This window comes from Acomys russatus, chromosome 13 (genome assembly GCF_903995435.1).
Source record: "Acomys russatus chromosome 13, mAcoRus1.1, whole genome shotgun sequence".
NCBI classification, from domain to species: domain Eukaryota; kingdom Metazoa; phylum Chordata; class Mammalia; order Rodentia; family Muridae; genus Acomys; species Acomys russatus.
The window spans coordinates 13,899,164-13,924,408 of NC_067149.1; the positions used below are offsets into that span (position 1 = coordinate 13,899,164).

Consider the following 25,245-nt stretch of genomic DNA (forward strand, 5'->3'; position numbering starts at 1 on the left):
CTACTGGAGTGGACATAGGACTTGAAAAAATTAACATTGAAGATGGATGAAAGTTACACCATGGAATGTTCAGTTCATGTAGACATGAATTAAACAAAATACTGTTTTTATAAATATTTGGGTTTTATAGAAAACATATAGGTCCAGTTGTGGTAGATCTATCTTCTGTGATTTAACATTTGATTCAGTTCATAGCTGTGTAAAATAAACATTCGGTTTTAAAGTAAGTGAATATTGAAGTGAGAAAAGAGACTATTAAAAACCAATATAGAGGGGGGAACAGATGTCTTGGCAGTTAGGAGCCCTTGCAGCTCTTGCAGAGGAGTCACGTTTGTTCCCAGAACCTACAGAAAAACTAACAACTGCCTATAACTCCAGGTCCAGGGGATCTGATTCCTCTGAGAGCTTCTGTGATCACTAGGTACATACACATACATATACGATGGTAAAACACTCATACATATAAATTTTTTTAAAAAACAATATACAGTGGGTGGAGAAATGGCTCAGTGGTTAAGTTCACTTGCTGTTCTTCAAAGGGATCTGAGTTCAGTTCCTAACACCCAAGTTGCAACTCACAACCACCTATAACTCCAGTTCCAATACCCTCTATTCTGCCTATAAGTACTGCACACATGCAATGCACATTCATACACTCAAACACATATACATAATAAGCAAATAGTTTGTTAATGTTTTTAAATGCCAATATAGAAATAACATTACCTGAAATTAGGCATCCTATTCTTTCTGACACATAAAATACACTAAAATGTACTTTACTGTCTTCTTGGTAATAAACTTTACATTATGGACATTGTTGAAAATCATAAGAGTAAAGAAACTAATATTATGACTCTTCCACCATGTACTTATCATCTATCTAACCAAAAGAAGAGGAGTGAATGGAATCTGGCTTAACACTTAACTGGGTAACAAAATATATGACAATAATACATGTCTGTGCTGGCTAGTTGTAAGTCAATTTGACACACAAATGAGCATTACCTGAAAGGAGGAAATGTCAAATGAGAAAATCCCTCCATAAGATCTGGCTATAAGTCATTTTCTTAATTAGTGACAGATGGGGGAGGGCCCAGTCCATTGTGGGTGGTTCCACCCCTGGGCTGGTGATCTACAAGCAGGCTGAACAAACCAGAAAGCAAGTCAGTAAGCAGCACCCTCTATGGCCTCTTGCATCAGCTTCTGCCTCCAGATTCCTGCTGTTTCCCTACCCTGACTTCCTTCCATAATAAACAGCAATACGGAAGTGTAAGCCAAATAAACCCTTGACAATAACTGACTAATTTATTCCCAAGCATACTTATTTGTAATCACTTAGCCAAAGTCCATATAGTTTCAAAAGTATTCTGTGTGTGAAAGTGTGCATGGAGATCAGAGGTCAACATGAGGTGTCTTTTTCAACTGTTCTTCAACTTATTTTTGAGGCAGAATCTCCCACAGACACTGGAGCTCACTGACTTGGCTAGGCTAGATAGCCAGGAAGCTCTCGTAATCTTCCAGTTTCAGCTTCCCTAGTGCTGGGTGTACAGCTACCATGCCAGGCCTTTTTATGGATGCTGGAGATCCAAACTCAGGCTCCAACCTGCCCTTTACCAACAAGCCATCTCCCTAACCCTTGAGATGTATTCTTAATTAACTCATTTTAAGCATTAATGTTATATATTTAATTATATAGTATAGTATTTTCTTTTTGTATTACATTATTTTTTTATGTAGTGTATAAAATATTTACAATTTGGGAATTTTGTTGTTATCAGGAGGGGTTCTTTTTGTGCATCTCTGTCTATGTTCAGTTGTCCTTTTGTTTTTTAGGACAGTTCCTCACTACAGAGGAGTCCCAATCCTCTGATGTTGGCATCCATAGGGATAAAATTATAGACATGAACTCCAGTCCCAGCTGTATTAAATATATTTTAATATCAAAATGTATATAAAAGAAACTATTCAGCTGGGTGTAGTGTCGCACGCCTTTAATCCCAGCACCCAGGAGGCAGAGGCAGGTGGATTGATGTGAGTTCGAGGCCAGGCTGGTCTACAAAGAGAGTCCAGGACAGCCAGGGCTTCACAGAGAAACCCTGTCTTGAATAAACAAAAAACAAAAAACAAAAAAACAAAAACAAAAACAAAAACAAAAAACAAGAAAAGGAAAAAAGAAAGTATTCTTAAATACATAAAAAGAATAATCTTTTCTTTTTTAAAAAATAGGAAAACAACTGAACAAGTATACCACCAATAGATATACAAACATGGAAGAGGGAAATTTCACGGGAAGCTACCTCCAAACAAGAAATATGGACAACTGAGGAATGCTGAAAACTGAGAAATATTCTTCCCCACGGTGCCTCCTCTTGTTGGTTATCCAGTAGCAAACTGTCAACCCAAAAGTCATACACATATAAGCAGCAGTAGATGAGCTGAGGAAGCAGTATTCCCACACATGCACATAGATGTATACCAACAATTTTTTAAGAAGCCTGGGATTTGAGGCAGAGGGAAAAGTGGGGCACAAGAGTGATTGGAGGGAGGAATGAGAAAGGAGAAAGGAAAGCATTCCCACACAGCTCCACTCTCAGCCCTGAATTCTTTAAAAATACTTTAATACTAATTGAGCATGTAGTTCAATTGGTAGAGTGCTTGTACAAAAAAAAAAAAAAAAAAAAAATATATATATATATATATATATATATATATATATATATATATATATATATATATAGCATGTTTTCAACCCTAGAAATGCACAAACACATGTAGCCCTACAGATGGTATGCGATAGATAGATTGATAGATAGATAGATGATTGATAGATAGATGCTAGACAGAAGATAGATGATAGATAGATAGACAGACAGACAGACAGACAGACAGACAGACAGACAGATTGATCTTAAAAGTCTAGGGTTGGTTTTTCCTTTTGTTTTTGTTTTTCATACTCACTGGTATTTTTCTTGGATTTATGTTTGTGTGTGAGTGTCAGATCCCCTGAAACTGAAGTTACAAACAATTGTAAGCTGCCATGTGGGTCCTGGGAATTGAAGCCAGGTCCTCTGGAAAAGCAGTAAGTGTTCTTAACTGCTGAATCATCTCTCCAGCCCCTAAAAACTAGTTTTTAAGACAAACTCAAAGTCTGGTGATATCCCCTGGCAAAGTGACACACAAAAAGCACAGATAAGCACAGGGCTGGATCCACTGCATCATGGAGGGAAAAGGGCCCATTAAACACCTCTTGGTATTGTTAGTGGAACATAAATCAAAGCCAAGTCTAGATAATGCCCTGTTTGCTGATAATAGCTAAGAGATAAAAACTTAAGCAGGCAGCAGTGCCACACACCTTTAGTCCCAGAATTTGGAAGACATGTCTTTAATCCTAGCACTTGGGAGGCAGAGGCAGGTGGGTATCTGTGAGTTCAGAGGCCAACCTGGTCTACAGAGTGAGTTCCAGGACAGCCAAGGGTAGCGACATAAAGAGACTCTCAAAAAAAAAAAAAAAAATTAAAATACCATAAATAAAATAGCATCCTCACCCTACTATGAATAAAAAAGAAGAAACAGAAACATCTCCAAATAGTGCAAGTTATCAAAAGCCTGGTGCTACACAGGGCAACTTGCAGAAAACTCCGAACAATAACAAACAAACTTGAAATCCCAGCTACACAATGACAGAATCAAGGAACAATACCCAAATCTCTGGGCTGGGAGTAAAGACTATTCAACATACAATGGAACTATTAACTGGATCTCAAGATAGCAAGTACATCATTTCTAAGGCTTTGGAGTTGCTCACCTGTGAACAAGCTAACCACACTAAACAGAAAATTCAATTAAAAAATCCTTTCCTAGAGACTAGAAAGAGGGCTCAGAGGTTAAGAGTACATAGTGCTCTTCCAGAGGGCCCTGATATGGTTCCTAGCACCCAAATGGGGGCAAACAACCATCACTCCAGTTCCAGGGGCTGCAATGACCTCTTCCAGCCTTCAGACACTGTGCCCAGAACATACACGAAGGGTCATACGCACATAAAAATAAAATAAATCTGTAACATAAAGTTCTCTGGTCTGGGGATAAAGCTAAGTGCTTATCTAGTATGTGCAAGGTTGAGGTTCTACCCTAAAACTGAAGAAAAATTACCATTCTGTGACCATGCATTTTACTGTGGCCTTCTGTCCCAGGCAAGCGATGTATCACTGGGGTATTTCCTCAGCCCTCCATTACAGTCTAAGAAATGTTGTGGTTGATTCTGGTTGCTTTATTTATGTCTGCTCATTTGTTTATGTTTGTTCTTTTTTGAACAAGAGCTCATGTAGGCCAGAATGGCCTCTACCTTCTGCCTGTCATCATGCTTGGCTTATGACATCTTTAACTACTTAAGCTTAAAAACAGTGTCTACACTTGCTCTCTTGCCCTTAACCCTCTTTAAGATCCTTGACTGTGCTTACTGTATAACTGTCTTAGTAAGTATGTAAGTCTACACTATATAAAAAATAAATACCATGGCCTTAGGAAGGTGCATCTGTACACTGTGCAACCTGCACAATTGTTCAAAGCCGCCATACTTGAACCTGGGGCTGTAGCTCAGTGATAGAGCACTTGCCTGGGATTCTAGAGGCCCTAGGTTAAGTCCCCCTGGTGTACATCAGATGCTATTGTTTTTTACTATTGATTTTAGTATATAAGAAAATCAAAATTGTATGAGAATTTCCTACAGATTCTCTTCAGTGTTTCTGAGTGACTTTTAAGTTTTCTTTTAATAGGTCTGGCTATGTTTATGTTATGCTGCTCAAAGCAAGAACACTACAAGAGACAAAGTCTAACAGAGCTCTTTGCAGAGCCACAAGGCAGTAAGTGCTCTGCTTCTTCAAGGCACAGAACCTAATTTACTCAGGTATCCAACAATAGGGATTTTGCAATGCCCCCTTGACTTTTACCGATACTTTTTTATTTGTTTATTTTGTTTCCTTTGAGATAGTGTCTCAAGTAGCCATGGATGAGCTTACATCTTTTATTCTCCAGCCTCTATCTGGAGTGCTGGAATCACAAGCACACATCGCCATGCATGGTTTTATGTGATGCTGCTAACTGAGGCCAGAGCACCGTCCATGTTAGGCAACCCCTCTATTACCTAAGCTGCACTCTCGGCCAGCTCTTCACTGACACTCTGGAGAGTTGTTATGCCAGACAACACTTGCATGCAGGGTTGTCCTTAGATAATCAAGAATTCCAAAACCTTTCCAGTAGCCTGTAACAAATAAATGAAAACCTTCTAGGACCCTGCCTCAACTAGCCGGACAAATTTCTCTCCTCCTATCAATAAACATTTATAACTTAAAACTAATTTGAGCAGCAGGGAAACTGCACTTTCAGGACCCAGTTACTGCCGGGTAGGGAAAAAAAAAAAAAAAATACAAAGATGACCCTGGAGATTTTTCCAGAATTAACTTTAATAATAAATCCCTGGCTTACTTTAATAACCCTATAACGAGAGCACATTCTAGGACATGATGTCCAAAGTATGACATTGATAATGGAGGTAATGACAGCTGACATATAGTAAAACACTAAAAGCTTAATATTCCCATCATGGTAGTCTGCCAGAATTAGAGGCCACTGTCTCTTTATTTTAATGAGGATAGTATACACTGTAACAGCACGGTCTGCTGTTTTCTATTTGATTGTTAATTATTTTGCTCCCTGAGATCTGGTTGCTGCCCAGATGAGCATATCCTCATGTACATTTGTCCTTGTTATATAAACCTTGTTCTACCTAATTGTAAGTTGATTGGTTAATAAAAAATTCAGAAGCCTGGGCAGGGCAGAAGTGGGAGGCAGAGCTAAGGTTCATGGGCTTTAGGGACAGAAGGATGATGAAAAGGAGACACAGTTGCGGAGAGATGACGAAGCAGAGTCATCATAGGATGAGAAAAGAAACACATGGATGGGAGCTATCCCTGAGGTTTACCATGGAAAGAAGCAGCCCAAATAGAAAGCATAAGCAAGTATTTATGGAATTATAGATAAGAAATAGCCCAGATAGAAGTTATTAGAGCAATTGCCATGAGATGTGGGGCTGGAAGGTAACGGTATCTTAAAGGGTTCATCTGCCCAGCACCACGTAAAATAAGGCTTATCTAAAATCTATCAGGTGCCTGTGTCTTTGATTGGCTGATAGTGGGCTAAATAAAACCACTATAATAATTATGGGCTACTAATAACAAAACTTATTAGCCCGTTTATATTTTCTACAATATACTTTTATTTTTTTCAATTTTCCTTGGCCTTATTAAAGTACAACTGACTGATAAATTTACAGTCAAAGTTTCTTGATACAGATAAACATTAAAAAATGACTTAGTCAAGGTAGCCAGTCATCACCTCACATACTTATCATTTTTTATTGCCAGAAGAGGGCGCCAGATCTCATTATAAATGGTTGTGAGCCATCATGTGGTTGCTGGGAATTGAACTCAGGATCTCTGGAAGAGCAGTCAGTGCTCTTAACCTCTGAGCCATCTCTCCAGCCCTTTTATTGCAATTTTCAAGTACAGATTTTTCTTATTCTTTGAAAAGACTTTATATTTATTTAGCTTTCTAACTCTGGGCTACAGTACTTTCACAGTGATTTCTGATCCTCAACAGAGAAAACCTGCTGACTCTTGTCATGAATGCATTTAGCATATATGGGTACACCACAGGCCCTACTGGCCTGTTCTTCTGTTTTAGATGTTCTCATAAAGACTGCGTCTGACAGCACAAACTGCTCAAAGATGGAATGGACACATGCCACATGCAGATGTATTTCTCAACCTTCTTGGTATGAACAATTCTACTACAAGGGGTTTTCTATTTAATTCTATTACCACTTACTTTTGTTGGGAGACTTTCGTAGAAAAGCCAGTGATGGCACATTAGTCACTGGACCATTCTGAAGAGCTACATTATTATGTACAGTATCCATGTTGCATAAGAGACTTCCAGAACAGACTCAGCCTAACTGAAACTTTGTGTCCTGTGGCCAAGATCTCCTTATCCCCTCCCCAGGCAGCCTCTTACAACCACCATTGTAGCCTTTGTCTCTGAGTTTAACTTTTTTGACTGTATGCGTGAGTTAGAACATACAGTATTTGTCTTTCTGTTCTAGGTTTATGTCATTTAGTATGTCTTCTAGATTAAATCACGTACTCAAAACTGACAGGATTCCCTTCAGTAAGTGTGAGTGGCCTTCCATTGTGTGTACACATGCATGCTTGTACACGCCATGTTATCTTCATCTGCCACTGAATCCCGTTGGTTCTACTTTTACCTTTTTGAGGAATCTCCATACTGCTTTCTATAAGGGCTGTCCCAAGGCACAATTCCACCAGTAATCTATATAGAGATTTTCATTAAATCTTTACCAACACTCATCTTGTCTTTTTCCCTCTTTTAAAGACATGGTCTTGTATAGCACAGGCCAACTTGAGCTCTCTATGTAGCCAAGGCTGCTCTTGAACTGGTTCTCCTGCCTCCACCTCCCAAGTGCTGGGACTAAGGTGTGCACCACCAAACTCTGCTTCTTTTTTCTCTTTCATAATAACCATCTGAACAGATATGAAGTAATAGTAAGATATCTTATTGCAGTTTTGACTTTCTCTCTCTGATGATCAGTGATATGAAGTATTTTTTCATTCACTTAACTACTGAAAAGAAGCCACTTTTATTTTTTTAAGACAGGGTTTTGTAGTCTTAGCTAGCCTGGAGTCACTTGTAGACCAGGCTAGCCTTGAACGGACATCATCCACCTGCCTCTGCCTCCTGAGTACTGGGAGCAAAGGCGTACACTACCACGCCCAGCAAGAAGCAGCCACTTTCTGATTCAGTGCTAGTCACACATGTAGGCACTTATACTTTAAAACTTGACTTAAAATTTCAAGCAAAATAAAGCCCTTATATAAAAAGATGTTGTTTCCCTAGAATAATGCAAGAAACACTTGGTAATTCCCTGCCCTGTAAGGAATGGTCTTTTCTGATTGGAAAGCTGAACCTGAGACATAATTTTAAAGAACAGCATCCTGCAGGCAACTCTATCTTGAGAAGTCTATATCCACTCTTAGGAATGAGTGTACAACTGCCCTTTCCTCTGCGCGCATGTGCACATACACACACATACACACACACACACACATACACACACACACACTCACTTACTTACATTAAGCCCTTTTCTCAATAAACTCCAACTTTCAGGAAAAAACAATTCTGCTCATCTTCAATAAAACATGTAATAGATAGGTTAGTGGTAGAACATCTAAATATAAGAAACCCTGAGTTATATATAAGACACATGAGCAGCCCAACCCTTGCTGGACCAGGAACAGTGGAAGCAAACAAGTAGATGGTGGAGTGATGGGAGAGAAAGAAGTAAGGAAACAGGTGGTGAAGTGATGGAAGAGAGGAAGAGAAGCCAAGCAGTTTGTGCGCTATGAAGAGACGTAGAACTGGAGACATGAAGGCATTGCTCTTCTTGCTCCTTGGGAAATGAATTACACTGTCCACCAACAGGGCCAGTAACAAACACAAATGCCAGTGGGCCTATGCCTTCTTCCTTTGAGAAAACCTACCACTGTGTTAGTCACTGTGACTCCCAGAGCTGCACCTTAGAGCAGTACCTGCAAAATGAGGACCCACAACTGACTCAACATGCCCTGCTATGTGTACTTCTCATCACTGGCCTATTTGCTGATCTCTCTAGTTGTTTGTGTCGGCTGTTCAACCATGAGACTGGACAACTCCAAGTTGAATTACAGTTTTTTCCATGCTGTGTTTAACTTTGGAATCTTTGGGTTGGACAAACACTTAACCACCTTACCTTTCAAAAAAGATGTCATTGCTGATGTGGTTTGGGTGCCACTGTCGTGAGCAGGTATGCGATGGAGAAATGGGAGACAAAGAGAAGCAGAATGGTTTGTGCGCTATGAAGAGAGGCAGAACTGGAAGCACAAGAGTGATGAAGAACAGCCCGATATGAATAGCCTTCACCACCACCTGCGGCAATGGCGATGGCCAGGACCATGCTGTCACCAATGGCCATGTCTGGGTCTATGGTCCTGCAGTAGCAGGGGTCTGTGTCAATGTCTGTGGGCTACGTTATCACCAAAGGGCATTTGGACATCCCTGGTATGGGCTGCTGCCTGGGACCAAGTTAATGTCCAAGGACTGAGCAGAACTCTCTCCACCCCTCTCCTGGACAGCAAGGGAGAGCTGGCCCCACCCCTTACCTGGGCAGCTAGTAGACTGGCCGTGGTGGCGGGGACTACAGTGAGCTATCCCTGGGGACATAAGCATGGGAGAACTCACTCTGACCATCTGCAGCATCCAGTAGAGCAGGGCCCATACTTCCTCTTGGACAGCAAAGTAGAGCTGATTCTGGAAAAGGAGGGATGCAGGAGGCAGGAGAGCTAGCCCTAGTAGGCATGAGTGAAGGAGAGCCGGTCCTGACCCTTCCTGGCTGCCACAGGCAGGAGATCTGGCCCCATCCCTCACCACGGCAAAGCAAAGAACTGGCCGTGGTAGTGTGGGTGCAGGTGAGCTGACAGGCAGACCAACCAAGCTACCACCCAGGCCCAGATCCAGAACTTTGTGTTATCCTACCCCAGTATCTACCCCACTCATGAACTGCTGGAGCTTGTGAAGGAGCTGTCCTGCAGAAACAAAGCTGCAGGACCTCCAAAAACAGGATAGGGGGAATCCCAGTGAGGATTCTAGAACTGAAAGTGTAGCAGAAGCCAGACGCCTCAAACCAGACCTATAACTCATTACACTGAACATTTGCAAGTAAAGCTGTTTGGGCAAATAGATATACTGTGTGACAAAGAACACAGCTTCCCCTGTAAGACGTTTTTGGTTTGCTGGTTGGTCGGGGTTTTTTTGTTTGTTTGTTTGTTTTGTTTTGTTTCATTTGTTTTCTTTAGGAAAAGAGGTTGCAAGGGCAGAAGACAAATATGGAGGGGCAGGGGCATAAGTAGAATTGGGGTGCATGATGTGAATGAAACTCACAAAAAAAATCAATTTAAAAAGTTTTTTATTTAGTTAGTTTAGGTATATATGAGAGCTCTGACTGCATATACATCTGCCAGCCAGAAGAGGGCATCAGATCACATTATAGATGGTTGTGAGCCACCATGTGGTTTCTGGGAATTGAACTCAGAACCTCTGGAAGAGCCACCTCTTCAGCCCTAAAAAGTCTTTTTAAAAGGAAACAATAAATGAGCACATCAAAAGATAGATATTCAACATCATTAACAACAAGAAGAATAAAAATTAAAACTACAATGAAGCCAGATGCAGTAGAATAGGTGGAGGCAGGAGAACATCAGTTCAAAGCTACATAAGGCCAGTCCAAAAAACAAAAAATAAAAACCTACAATGAAATACTGCTTTACAAGAACAGAACAACCACATTTTCTAACAATGACAACACCAAATGCTGGTAAAGATGTAAAGATATTTGAACCCTTGGGAAGCACAGGTTACTGTAAGACCAGCGATTCTACTTCTATACTAACTGAAAACATGTGTTCACACACACACACAAAGCTACACCCAGATGCTTATATAAGAACTTTATTTATAATGGCCAAAACCCAGAGACAGCCGAGATGTCTTCATGAGGAAAGGATAAACTGTGGTAGAGTTGTACTATGGAAAAAATACTCAGCAATTAAAAAAAAAAAAAAAAAAAACAGCAAACTATTGCCACATTTAACAAATGGATAAAACTCAGTGCTTCAAGGAAAAAGTGAGCCCTAGAATATTAAGTAGGGTGTGTAAGGTATAGTTCTATGAAATCCTGATCCAAAGGACATGCCTGGTTGCGGGATTAGAAAAGGCAGTACAGGCAGAGAGAGATGCTAAGACTGAGTGCTCCTTGTGGGGATGAAGTATGTGGATCTTGACTGAAAAGGCACAGTGGCGATACTGTGGACCTGACATCTTAACTGTAGTTTTTACAAGATGCTATCAATGAGAGAAACTGAGTAAAGAATACAGGAGAATCTCTGGATTATTCTGTACAACTACATGTGAATTTATAGTCATTTCAAATTATTCAAAACCAAGAAGATACATTCAGTCAGATCCACATGTATTTTAAATGTTTGTCTTGCCCATCTCATTATGTACCCCAGACTACCTTAGAACATTACATGCAGCCCAGGCTGCATCCACATCTGAGATTCTCCTGCCTCTACCTCCCAAACTCTGGGATTACAGGCCTGCACCACCATGACTGGATGGATGCTTTCAACTTACATTTCTTTGAATTTCAAAAGCTGTTCTCATCCTACCTTCTTTTCTTCTTCTTCTCCTCCTCCTCCTCCTCTTCCTCCTCCTCCTTCTTCTTCTTCTTTTCTTTTTCTGTTGTAGTTGTTGTTTGGGTTTGGGGTTTGGTATTGGGAGAGGGTTTTGTTTCTTTGCTTCTCCAATGCTAAAGGACTCCATTGATGGCTCTTCTTTACAAATGTCATAAAATTCCTTCACCTCACACAAACCTTTCCCCCCCTCAAAATATGTTCCATAAATGCTACTCCTTAAATCAAAGTCCATACCAAAACCAGTAAGGTCCAATGTCTGTTATTCTTATACATTCATATTGCTTGACAAAAATCACATTTCATACCAGAACTTTTAGAATTTTACTGTTTATTAGCAGCAGAGCTTCCCCAGGAGACTGACATTGTTTCCACAATGATGACAATGCTTGTTTGCTTGCCTGCTTGAATGCATTACCAAACCATGCGTTTTAAAGTTCTAAAGTATAGAAAGTAGAAGATACAACAGCAAGCACCAATGCAAAGAAATAAGTTAAAGATACAACTTTCAAAAATAAAAAAATGTACAAGTTTTAAAATACAGATGCTGCCGGAGAGGTGGCACAAGCCTCTAAATGCAGCATTCAGGAGGCAGAGCAGGCAGATTCTGAGCTCCAGGACAGCCTAGTCAACAGGGTAAGTTCCAGGACAGCAAGGGCTACACAAAGAAACTTTATGTCAGAAAAAACGCAAAACAAAAAATAAGTTACTAGTAAACAAATATATAACAAACAAACAGATGATACAAACAGAATGAGACTAGACCAAAGAAACTGGTGTTCTACTTTCTAATACCAGAATGCTTGGCATTGCTTGAGACATGTCAGGCTTATAAAACCTACAAAACTAGGTCTATAAAGCCTATTATTCTACAATTTTTATTCAAAATCTATATGAAGCGGGGGCAGCAAGATGGCTCAGCAAGTATAAGCACCTGCTGCACAGGCCTGATGACCCAAGTTCAATGCCCAGAATCCACATAAAGGTAGAAGGAGAGAACTTAATGCCACAAACTTGACCTTTAACCCTACACACAAGTCACAGCACACATGCATGTGTACACACATACACACACACAGAGTAAATATTTCAAATTGTATATAAAACAAGAGAGCCTATACTTTAATTAAATTTTTACATTTGGCAAATGGCTATCATTATTCATCTAATTACAATACAGCAATTATCTGGAGTCTTAAACTCTAAAAGAATGGAAAATTTCAAGAGATCTAGTCTCAGTGATGCATACACTTTGATCCTGGCATTAAGGTGGAAGTTGGCAGGGGGAACAAGAGTTCAAGGTCACTGGGCTTGATGGCGCACACATTTTAATCTCAGCACTCAGAGAGGCAGAGGCAGGCCTCTGTGAGTTCAAGGTCAGTCTGGTCCACAAAGAGAGTCCAGGACAGCCAAGGCTACACAGAAAAACCCTGTCTCAAAAGAAATTTTTTTCAAGGTCATCCTAAACTGCATGAGTTCCAGAACAGTTTAGACTATATAAGACTCCTGTTCTAAGAAAATTAAAAAGCTAAATACATAAATACCCAAATACTTATTTAGAACTGTTTGTGACTATTATTACTGGTTAAATAAATAAATAAATGTAGTACAATACAAGCTGCATGTTAACTCTTCAAGACAGAACAGCATGCAGCACTTTAACAGAGTCCTGACTCTGTACTGTATCATTACAAAAACAAAAATCAAAAAACTGAAGGCAGGTATTTGATCCCATGCCTATGACACTAGCACTCAGGAGGCAGAGACCGGCAGCATTCTGAGTTCAAGGCCACCTTGCTCTACATAGTCCTCCTTTGTCTACATAGTGAGTTTCTAGCCAGCCATGACTATATAGTGAAACTCGGTCTCAAAAAATAAAACAAATAACATTGAAACTAACATTGGGTTCTAGACCACTTAGACATTTCAGTGGGTAGCATGTATTTTATAGCCCTAAATTAGTTGTTCAAATGTATATTACATGCTTAAATTCACCACTCGTTTATTAGGAATTAACATCTGAATTATTTTTTTAAATTATCTAGAGCAGGGTAAATTTCAGGCATTCCAAGAAAAACACACAAAGAAAAACTTCCTTAATCAGGAATAAATGTTCCAGCAGCATATTTCCTAAATTACATATCTTCACATACAATGTCTATGATTAATATTTTGATTGGCAAGTTTCAAATAGTAAAAGTGAATTGGCTTTTTTTTTTAAACTCAAATTTTAAATTATTTTAAACAAGGTTATCATGACACTGGTGGCATATATTTCCATTCTAGAGCGTACCCAAATGAGAAGAACCTTGGCCCCATCCCTGGCCCTATCTCTCATTCGGTTTACCTGCTGGTTTTGAGACAAGTCACAATTTGTAGCCCAGTCGTGAAACTCAAGATTCTCCATGCTACATCACAAGTGTGAGCCACCTCTCAGTTTACTCTACCTATTTTAGAGATATAACGTAGCTTATTCAGGCTCTTCAAACTCATAAAAACTCGTAATTATACTCAGAGCTGGTTCACTTTTTTAATATATATCATTCTATACTTAACCAAGAAAAACCAAGAAAGTGATATATTCCGTAAGAAGGGGAAGAAAAATATATAGTCTAAACTTATTGATAGTCCCTTCTTAGTAAAAAGCTGGGCTATATACTTACACAAAACCTACACACACACACACACACACACACACACACACACACACTCTCTCTCTCTCTCTCTCTCTCTCTCTCTCTCTCTCTCTCTCTCTCTCTCTCTCTCTCTCTCTCTCTCTCTCTCTCTCTCTCTCTCTCATCCAGATTAGAAACCCATGAAGACTGGACACCACGCTGCACTAAGGAAGTGCAGTAACCATTGCTTTCACAAACGGCACACTGGCTGTGGTGGTCTGAATGAGAACAGGCCCCCATTATAGGCTCATATATTTGCATGCTTAGTCCCCAGTCGATGAACTGTTTAGAAGGAGCAGGAGGTGTGGCCTTGTTGGAGGAGGTAACCACTAGGGGTGGGCTTTGAGGTTTCAAAAGACCCTGTGCCTCACTCTCTCTGCCTGCTGCCTACTCATCAGGATGTAAAGCTCTCAGCTACCTCTCCAGCACCATGCCTACCTACAAGCTGTCACACTCCCCACCATAATGATAAAGGACTAACCTTCTGAAACTGTAGGCAAGGCCCCAATGAAATGCTTTCTTTTATAAGAGTTGCCTTGGTCATGGTGTCTCTTCACAGCAATAGAGCAGTAACTAAGACACTGGTTATGCTCTATGCTTTCACCAAAGCCAACCATAAAAACTTACTCAGTACACATTGCTCTACTATACGGAAATATGGTGACATCATACAAAACCTTCTTGGTCAAGGATTTAAAGGAAAATAATTTTCCTGGTCTTAAACTCAGAGCCAAAAATAACCAAGGCATGGTGAGTGACACATGACTTTAATTGCAACCTTTTGGGAGAAAAACAGTATGAGCAAGCAGTTCAAGGTCACCCTCAGCTACACACTGAATTCACATAGCCAGCTTGACCTGTCTAGAAAATGGGAGGGGGGAGGGGGAAGGGCTGGAGAGATGGCTCAGAGGTTATGCGCATTGACTGCTCTTCCAGAGGTCCTGAGTTCAATTCCCACAAACACATGGTGGCTCACAACCATTGATAATGTGATCTGATGCCCTCTTTTGGCCTGCAGGTGTACATGCAGGCAGAGAACTGTATAAATAATAATAAATAAACAAATAAAAGAAAATAGGAGAGGGGCTGGAAAAAATGGCCTAGTGGTTAAGAGCACTAACTTCTCTTCCAGAGAAATGGGGTTCAATTCTGAGTACCCACTAACAACAGTCTATAACTCCAGCTCCAGGGGATCCAACATCCTCTTCTGACCTCCACAGGCCAAACACATGGTGCACAGACATACATATAAAAATTTTTAAATAAAATAAAAAATAAAATTATTAGGGCCAGTGAGCTCTCAGGCCAGCCTAATAACATGAGTTCAATCCTTAAAATCCACTTGGTAGAGAGAACTGATTGACACAGTTGTCCTCTGATCATCACTGTGACACAAGCACACAAATAAAGAGATAAAATGTAATATTAAAAAATATTTTAAAGCAGATAGGCAAGATGGCTTTGGGGGGGGGCGGCTAAGAATGGCTTTGGGGGTTTAAGAGCACTTACTGAAAGCTTAATGGCCTGAAATCTGTGTCTGGAATTGGAAGGAAAACTAACTCCATAAAGTTGCCCTGACCACCACCCAAGCTCCATAGCACAAAAGCACCCACACATAGATCATACACACAATAATAATAATTGTTTCAATCATTATGTTATAAATAACATATAAAATGTTATCATTAAAAAGGAGTTACTATTATAAAAATAAGTAACCTGTAATGAGTGATGTCTTTTCCTTCAATGACTACCAAGGACAGACTTTATCAGAATCCACTAAGAGGCTTTCATATACTTCCTTTCTATTAAAACTGACAACAGGACAACACTAATAACCTGTTTTTAGAAAAACATTATTAGTATTAATGATAGATTCTTTCACTTCTTACTCAAGGGAGTTAGAGAAAGGAATTCAATAGCAGGCCTCAGTTACGTGGAAATTTGGAGGCCAGCCTAGGCTACCAAAGACCTTGTCTCAAAGATAAAAATGAAACATTCTTCTGATGTCTATTTCTGTATAAATAAGTGAAAATCATGGAGAATGGGGCAATCTAATTTCCCAGTTGGCAGCAGCCAAAATCTCCCTTGCTCGAGTTGCCTTCAGCAAAAGGGCTGTCAGTTAAACAGACAGCCAAACCACCCTATACCACTGGACACGTGAACACTCTGCAGCTGCCTTGGGGAAGCTACACAATGACCCCCAACTGCTCATCTGATCCCCAGAAATGAAATGTCCACACAAAAAAAGAGGATATAGGGCATTGTTCATAACAACTCCAAAATGGAAATGATCAAAACATGCAACCACTTAATGAACAAATAAAATGTGATACAAGTATATCCATAAAATGGAGTATTATTCAGCAATAAAAAGAAATGAAAGACAGGTACACACCCATACGGACGAACCTTGAGAACATTCCCATAGTAGCAAAAAAAAAAAAAAAAAAAAAAAAAAAAAAAAAAAAAAAAAAAAAAAATATATATATATATATATATATATATATATATATATATATTGTTGTATAAGTCCGCTTACACAAAATGTCCAGGGATGTCTAAAGTAGCAAACAGCTAAAGAAAGCAAGTTGGAAGCTAGGTGGAGTGCTGAACCCCTGTGATCCCAGCGTTTAGGAGGTGGAGGCAAAAAGATCTGGAATTCAAAGTCATTCTAGGCTATATGTAACAGTTCAAGGACAGCTTCGAACAACAAAAGTAAGAGGAAAGGGGGAACGGCATGAAGGAGAGGAAACAAAATGAAAAGTAACTCTTACAGGATATGTGTTTCTTTGGGAAATAATAAAACAGTTCTAAATTAATTAATGTTCAACTCTGTGAATATATTGCAAGCTATTTATTCAGTTACACATTTAAAACAATACATAGATCATATGTTATATGACTTATATCTCAATAAAGCTGCTTTTTAAAGACAGGGTTTCATATACCCCAGAATGGTCTTGAGCTTGCTAAATGCCCAAAGATAACCCTGAGTTCCCTATCATCCTGCCTCCACCATCCAAGTGCTGGAATAACAGGCATGAACCACCACACCCAGCTATAAAGCTACTTTTTTAAATGGCAAAGTACTTCATTATTCAAGTTTAAAAAGTTTACAGTGCTAGGCACTGCTGGTGTACACCTTTAATTCCAGCAATTGGTGGGCAGATCTTTGTGAGTTTGAGCGAGCATGGTCTACAGAGTGAGTTCCAAGACAGCCAATGCTACAGAGAGGCCCTGTCTCCAATGCTACACATAAAGACCCAGTCTCCAAAAATAAAAAATAAATTTCAAAGCAAAACTTAAAACACAATTAGAGAAAATGCTAATTGCTCTGACTTATCAAAATAAGGAAATGACTACTATTGGCTAAATAATGTGATAACTAAGAGTAGAAACAAAGACATAGGATTTGAAAAATGAAAACATGGAGCTATTGTTCACATCTGATTTAGAATCAGAATGTTAGTACTTGGGATCTGAGGGCAATCTGGTTGTGACATCTGTAGCCCCACTGTCACCCTATCACTGACTATAGACTGATATGGCTAGCTAGGCAGGTGTTCCCTTCCTTGTTCACTGCTTGTTAACATACTAAATCACAGCACTCTAAATTTATGAAACTAAATTAAAGTTATTTATTACATGAAACAACAACTGGAAACTACAAGCAACTCAAGACAACATGGACGGTGCTCTATAAGGAACCCTCCCAAAACTCTGGGGATCCCAAATCCTCAATTCTACAGCCAAGTTTCTTAGCATTTTTCAGTCACTCTAATAACACTTTAGTTACTGAAAGCAAAGTAGTAATACCCACTAATACCACAAGAGAATATTAGTGTGAGTGACATTAGGCTGGTTTGTCCGCTTGTTTTGTTTTGTTTTTCAAAGCAGGGTTCCTCTCTGTAGCCTTGGCTGTCGTGGACTTGCTTTGTAAACCAGGCCAGGCCTCAAATTTACAGAGATCTGCGCCTCTGCCTCTCTCTCTGCCTCTCTCTCTGCCTCTCTCTCTCTCTCTCTGCCTCTCTGCCTCTCTGCCTCTCTGCCTCTCTGCCTCTCTGCCTCTGCCTCTGCCTCTGCCTCCCTGAGTGCTGGGGTTACAGGTGTGCACCAACGTGCCTGGTGACACTGGGCTTTTATGAAGAACTATGAAATGAAAATCACTGGCCTTTCACAGTACAAAATAAGAAGTGACAGGAGCATGACCATAATCTTGGTCATGATCATATTACGTGGGAGAGGGAAACAATTGTGTAAAGGAAATGGAACAAAAAAGGGGAGGAGCTACAAATCACCTTGGGAGGGATGGGGACTAAGGTTTATCTCAGTGGTAAAGCGCTGTGGGGTATTTGGAGGCCCTGGGTTCAATCCTTAGCACTCAAAAATGAGAAAGGAAAAAAGAAACAAAGAAAGAGAGGGGGTTGCTAAAGAGATGGCTCAGCGGTTAAGAGCACTCACTGCTCTTCCAGAGGTCCTGAGTTCAATTCCCAGCAACCACACGGTGGCTCACAGCCACCTATAATGTAATCTGATGCCCTCTTCTGGTGTGCAGGTGTACATGCAGGCAAGGGCGGTGTACGCATAATAAATAAATAAATAAATCTTTAGAAAGAAAGCGGGGGCGGAGCAAAGACAAGCTACTAAGAACGGTTATTTCCAGGCATGGCACTGAGAAAACTTGCTTGGCACCAAGAAGGCTATGCAAGTGGCGCTAGAAGTAAAAGCTCCCAGCCTTCCATCACTCTTTACTGGGACAACTCTCCCCATGCAAATGTAAGCAACTACATTATGATGCGTTCTAGAGGGAGGAGCACTAATCCAATACTGTACAAGGAGGGGAAAGGTGATTTTTCAAGGCACGAACTGAACGGAGACCAGAAAGTACCACAGGAAAGGACCAGGAGGAACTAGTTCTAGGATACCAGGAAACTGAGGGGGGGGAGGGGAGGGAAGGAGGAGTTCAAAATTGGGCTTGGTGAATAATCTTCAACAGGAAGTACAGCAGATGGCAATCCCCAACTAAGGCAGAACAAAAGTAGCGAAGAATCTGTGGGCTAGGAACAGTTCAACTGAAGAGGGCCTGCCTGGCACGCTGAAAGATACTGTGTTCCATCCCCCAGCACCACAAAAAAAAAAAAAGGAATGGCAGAATGTCCAGGTGCAGAGTGCCTGAGCTGGAAACTAGAAACCCATTTATTTCCCTTTCTCTGCGACCTTGGACAAGTCACTCCCTTTTCCCGGTGCCTCTTCTGATACAGGGGAGCAGTAACTGTACCCCGGCGGTGGGATTGCTCAATGGCTTCCAAAGATGTATTTGTACATCAATTCACACAAAGCCTTGCGCTCTGGGTAACAAGTGCAAGGTAATCAAGCTGAGAAAGGCAGGGTATGTTCTGACATCTGCACAGGCAATACAGGTCGAGGCTCCGGAAAGGGTCAGGGGAGGGAGCAAAGACCGTGTCCAGTTGGTGGCAAGGTCCCTAGGTTACACCTGAGCTGGACCGACCTCAAGAACTGGGCTCTCAGGTGAGGAAAGGTGAGAGGACACTTCCTCCAGGACCAAGATAACCCTGACGCTCACAGAGGAGCTGCGATGGGCAGTTCCATCGCGCGCGGTGCCGGCGTCCGCTCCTGACTATAGAGCTGCTGACAAGAGAGAGCGGTGGCCCAGCAGAGCCCCGCGTCACCTTCTCTCCTCCGAGAAGCTCCCTAGCAGGGCCTCGCCCAAGACGCCGGACACCCGCGGCTCTCCCAACAGCCAGCCGCCGCGCTCCGCCCGCCCCAGCCGATCCGGCCCCGCCCCAGTACCTGAGCGTGGGCCCGATGCAGGCCGTGTCTGTGCTCTCGATCTCCCTCAGGATCCGCTCGTGCTCCGCTGCCGTCTCCAGGCTCTCCTCCGCCATCTTCGCCCGCTCCATGGCAGGGCGCGGCCGCTAGGCCCTCACTCAGCGAGTACCCCTCGAACCCTCAGCCTAGGCTCTGCGACCGCTGGGCCAGCACCCCGCAGCGCGACCCCGCCCTCGGATGCCACGCCCCCTGGCGTCAGCCCGGCCGCGAGCGTCGCGCACAGCCCTCTGGGATTCGTAGTTCTCTGGGTTAGGCTGAACGAGGGTATCTGTCCATTCACACGCATTTAATCTGCGCAAATTGCTGCGACCTTTATATAGATCCACAGCACTTTACGACACGTGTATACAGCGTCGCCAAATCAGGCAGTGGTACTAATTCCGCACATTTTTTTAATGTGCCTGTACGTATATGTTTGTGCACTATATGAATGCATGGTGCTCAAGGAAGCCAGAAGAGGGTGTCAGATCACCTGGGACTGGAGTTACAGAATGTTATGAGGCTACTTTTTTTTTTTTTTTTTTTTTTTTTTTTTTTTTTTTGAGCTTGTAATACAAGATTTCGCCTTTAACTTTCCTCTTTCCAAATTCTCCCATATACCCTCTCCTTCAAATTGATGGCCTCTCTTTTCATTTCTATTGCATGCATATATTTATGTGTGTAAACATATATATTCCAGATAGAAGTAGTGGCAAGTGCCTGTACTTCCAGCACTCTGGGAGGCAAAAACAAACAGATCTCTGTGAGTTCGAGAACAGCCTGGACTACAAAGAGAGTCCAGGACAGCCCAGGCTGCACAGAGAAACCCTGCCTCAAAAAACCTTCTCTCCTCAGAGGCGCTCCCTAGCAGGGAATATATATATATTTCCAAATATGTTTAGTTTGGATAATGTAGTGTGTATGCTTTCAGGGTTAATTGTGTCTGTCTTCACCTCTTAATCATATCCTACAAGCAGGACCCACCAACATTTTTTGAGGCAGGGTCTCATTATGTAGCCCTAAATGAAATGGAACTCACTATGTAGATCAGGTTGGCCCTGACTCACAGAGACTAACCTGCCTCCGACCTTTAAAAGCCTAGATTTAGGCATCCACCACCACAGATGGCATTATTATTGCTGCTGCTGCTGCTGCTGCTGCTGCTGCTGCTGCTGCTGTTAAAACAGAATTAAATCATTTCCCTCCATTCCTTTTCCTTCCTTCCACTCTACCTATGCACGCGCACACACACACACACACACACACACACACACACACACACACACACACACTCCCAAAATCCTGGCCTCCTCCTATCTAAGTGTGTGCATAAAGTGTGCAGATTCAGCCTGCTGAGCTGTTCAGTGTTACATACACAAGATTTCAAGGCTGGCCACCTGGCATTGGATAGACAACTTCAGCAACACGCATGAAGGGAAACTACTTCTCCCTCTCCCCTCTCCTGTCCTCCTCCTCTCCTCCTCCTCTATCCCTCCCTCCCTCCCTCTATCCCTTCCTCTGCTCACTTAGATAAAGGTAGGGGCAGGAAGATCAGGCGTTTAAGGTCATCCTCCACTAATTATGGAGCTATAGACCATCCTGGGCGACGTGAGATCCTATCTGTAGGTAATAAATTGAAAGGAGATAGATAGATAGATAAGATTTAATATTTTAAAACGTGGTTTTTAAGGTCATACTTTTGTGCATATGGAGCATGAGGCGAGCCTCTCTCAAAAACAGAGAGGCACTACATATAAACTTTCTATGTACTAGTTAATACTAGTTAATACTCTCTTAATACTCTCTAAATACTCTCTAAATGTCAGATACACATGAAGTTACTAGAAAAAAAAAACTGACCTGAGGGGCAGAGTCTCTGTGAGTAATTTTCAACATTGGACCAGATACCTATATCAGATTGAAACGTGGGGCCTTAGAGAGTATGGCTTAGTGAGGTAGTCCTTTTTTAGCGTACATGACACTCCACATGGCTAAAGTCTAGCACTCCTAAACCACCACCACCACCACCACCACTACTATGACTACTTATTATTATTATTATTATTATTATTATTATTATTATTATTATTATTATTATTTCCTTCCTTCATTATTTTATTTTATTTTATTGGGACATGGTTTCACTGTGTAGCTCTCAATGTCACAAAACTCCCTATGTAGACCAATCTGGTCTTCAACTCACAGAGATCCACCTGTCTCTGCCTCCAGAATGCTGAGATAAAAAGGCATTTGCCACCACACCAACCTTAAACAAACTACTTTTTAAGAGGATGTATCTCAGAGGTAGGGCACCTGCCTATCAAGCATGAAGACCTGAGTTCAATATCTAGTACAGAAAAAGAGAAAAAAATGGATCCATTTAAAAATTTAAAAATAAAGACAGGGCTAGAGTGTACTTAAATTGGTAGAGTGCTCACCTACAGAGCATGCATAAACACATGGACTCAGTTCCCGTCACCACAGAAACTGGGTGTCTTAGTCAATGTTCTACTGCTGTGGAGACCCCATGATCACAGTAACTCATATTTTTAAAAAAGCATTTAATTGGTGCTTGCCTACAGTTTAAGAGGTGTAGCTCATCATTAGGGTGGGGAGCATGGCTGTATGCATGCAGTCATGTTACTGAAGAAGTAGCTGAGTTTTACATGCTGGAAAAAAAGACTCTGGGCTTAGAATGGGCTTTTTGAAGACTCCAAGGCCACCCCAGTGCCACTCCCTGAGGACTAAGCATTCAAATAGATGAGGCTCTGCGGCCCATTCTGCTTCACACCACCACACTGCGGATGCTGCCACAAGCCTAAAGCCCAGGATTCAGGAGGTAGGGGAGGAAGATTAGGAGTTCAAAGACACCCTCCACTCTGTATGAAGTCAAAGGCCAGCCTGAGCTCCATGTGGCCAAATACATAAAGAGATAGGTGATAGGTACAGTCATAGATACATAGACAAATGATGTTTTAAAATATTTTTAGAAATTATAAAATAAATATCTGACTCTATAGCCCAAGCTGACACAAATTCATAATGAACTCCCTGCTTCTGCCAAATATGTGCCACTACATTGTCTTCCTTAAATAGACTAGCCTTGTTTATTCTCTGACAAGTTCACACATATAAGCCATGTGTCTTGATAACATGCACTCCCAACTACCTTGTTGCCCCCCAGGCATTTCCAGCATGTCCCCTTCCACCTTTCCCATCCTCTCCTTTTTCCTTTTGTGTATAAACTACAGTGCCCACTTCATGCTGCCTGTTGCAGTGTCGACCTCTATATACTGTGCAGATTCAGCCTGTGTGGGTTAGTACAGCTTCAGAGAGTTCAGTTCCATGGCCCTGTCATGTCGGGTAGGCAGCATTTCACAGCACTTCTTCCCACTCTCCTGCTCTGATATTTATTAGTGTGGCGAATGAAAATGTAAGTTGGAGAGAACTTGTATTTCAATTTAAAGTTTCCACTGCTCCACCAGGCAACAATGTCAGACACACCTGGAAATTTCAAACAATTAATTTACCTTTTATAAATTCCTTCATTTTTAATATGTATTTTATTTGTATGTGTAGGTGTTCCTCTGTGTGTGTGTGTGTGTGTGTGTGTGCCTTTGTATGTGTAAGTGTGTGTGTGTATATGTGCCCCATGTGTGGAGGTGTCTGCAGAGGCTGGAAGAGACTGTCAGAGCCCCTACAGCTGGAGTTGCAGGTGGTTGTGAGACCACACCAATCATTAATTAAGAAAAGGAAGCAGGGGTGTAATCCCAGCACTCCAGGAGCCAGAGGCAGGTGCATCTCTGTGAGTTCTAATCCAGCCTGGTCTACAAAGTGAATCCAGAAACGCCAAGACTACACAGAGAAACCCTGTCTCAAAAAGCCAGAGGAGGGGGGGAAGAGGGGGCTCTCTACAAGCAGTCTGATGAAGGCAATTTCTAAATTAAGGTTCCCTCTTTCCAAATGACCCTATTTAAGTCAGGTTCAATAAAACAAACAAACAAAACACCGCATTGACCCTTTTGCCTTGCCCAGGTTGCTCCTGCTGGGTACTCAGTGTGTTTATGAGCAGATGTTTTACCTTACTAACCAACACTCCAATACTCCCCAACACTCAAAAACTGCTATAAACATCTACCCACGGGAACACAAAACTGTCAAGTCATTCATTCTCTCTTCTGTCTTTCTGTGCCTCTGTCTAATCCCTATGGACTCTGCACATTAATTCTGTCCTCCCTACAACTGTTATGGCATCTAGTAGGCTTTGCCTTCTGTCATCATGGCCACCTACTAGCTAGTTTGGGTAGGACACTGCTGCAGCATATGCTTATGCCAAATAGGATTAAAATCTAGCAAGGCAATGGTGGTGGCTGCTGAGGCAGCAGTGCACACCTTTAATCCCAGCACCTGAGAGGCAGAGGCAGGAGGATGCCTATGAGTTCAAGGCCAGCCTGGTCTACAGAGCAAGTTCCAGAATAGCCAAAGCTACAAAGAGAAATCATCTCAGAAAAAATAACAAAACAAAACAAACGAACAAATAAAGAAAGAAAGGCTTTGCACTCACTTTGCCTAACTCCAGGTAAAATCTTTAATCTTCATCCGCATGAATCAATGAGTTCAGGAGTCCCTGTCTCAGCCTCACTTCTAGTGACTGAATGAAAGTGACCTCACTGCTCCTAGGGATGGTGGAGGAGAAGGTTTTCATTGTAGATCTGAGGGAGAGAACAGCCAGAGATCTGCAAGAGTCCAGACTGAACATGGCCAGCTCACTGAACCGGGCCATGAGAGAAGGAGAGGTGAGAGACCTAGAGAGGAGGAGAAGAGACAGGGAAAAGGAGAGACAGCAAAGGGACAAAGAAAGGAGCCAAGGACCAAGAGAGCACATAGGCCAAAGGGCTGCATTATCTAGGCGTCAGAGAGTGGGGAAAGGGGAGCAAAGCTCACAGGCTGGAAAGGTTTGGAGTCTGAGGTGGGGGTAGGGTGGGGGTGAGAAGTGCTGAGAGGAGCCAGGGCTCTGTAATAAGTACTTGCCAGGCTGAGAAAAACTGGAGACCAGCCTCCTCTTTGCTGTTGAATAGGCACCTCAGTTAGCCATTGCTCCCAGATTTCCTTGAGACCCCAAAAAATGACCACCGAATATAGAGCTTCCTAAGTCTTTCATATCTCAGTTGAGAAAAGTGTCATCATTCTCAAAAACCTGCACCAATAGCTTGGGTAGCTTTAAGAATTAGAAATAATGAGTGAAAGTCATAACTTAGTGGTATAGTACATTTAGCAGACCAAAATACTGTTCAATACCCAGTGAAAAGAGAAAAAAAATTCACTCCCATGAGTGCCAAGATGACCTTAAGAGTGCATCCAAAGGCATGCTT

The 25,245-nt window shown here is 41.6% G+C and overlaps 1 protein-coding gene across 1 annotated transcript in view; it reads right to left on the reverse strand.

Annotated features, from left to right (window-relative positions):
* Exoc6b (exocyst complex component 6B) overlaps nt 1-20,065 on the reverse strand; it is a 440,601-nt gene extending 420,536 nt beyond the window's left edge. Inside the window, exon 1 of the mRNA XM_051154822.1 lies at nt 19,856-20,065. Coding sequence (XP_051010779.1) covers nt 19,856-19,965 — 110 coding nt within the window. The 5' untranslated portion in view covers nt 19,966-20,065. The remainder of the gene's footprint in view (nt 1-19,855) is intronic.
* Nucleotides 20,066-25,245: the final 5,180 nt, after the last annotated feature.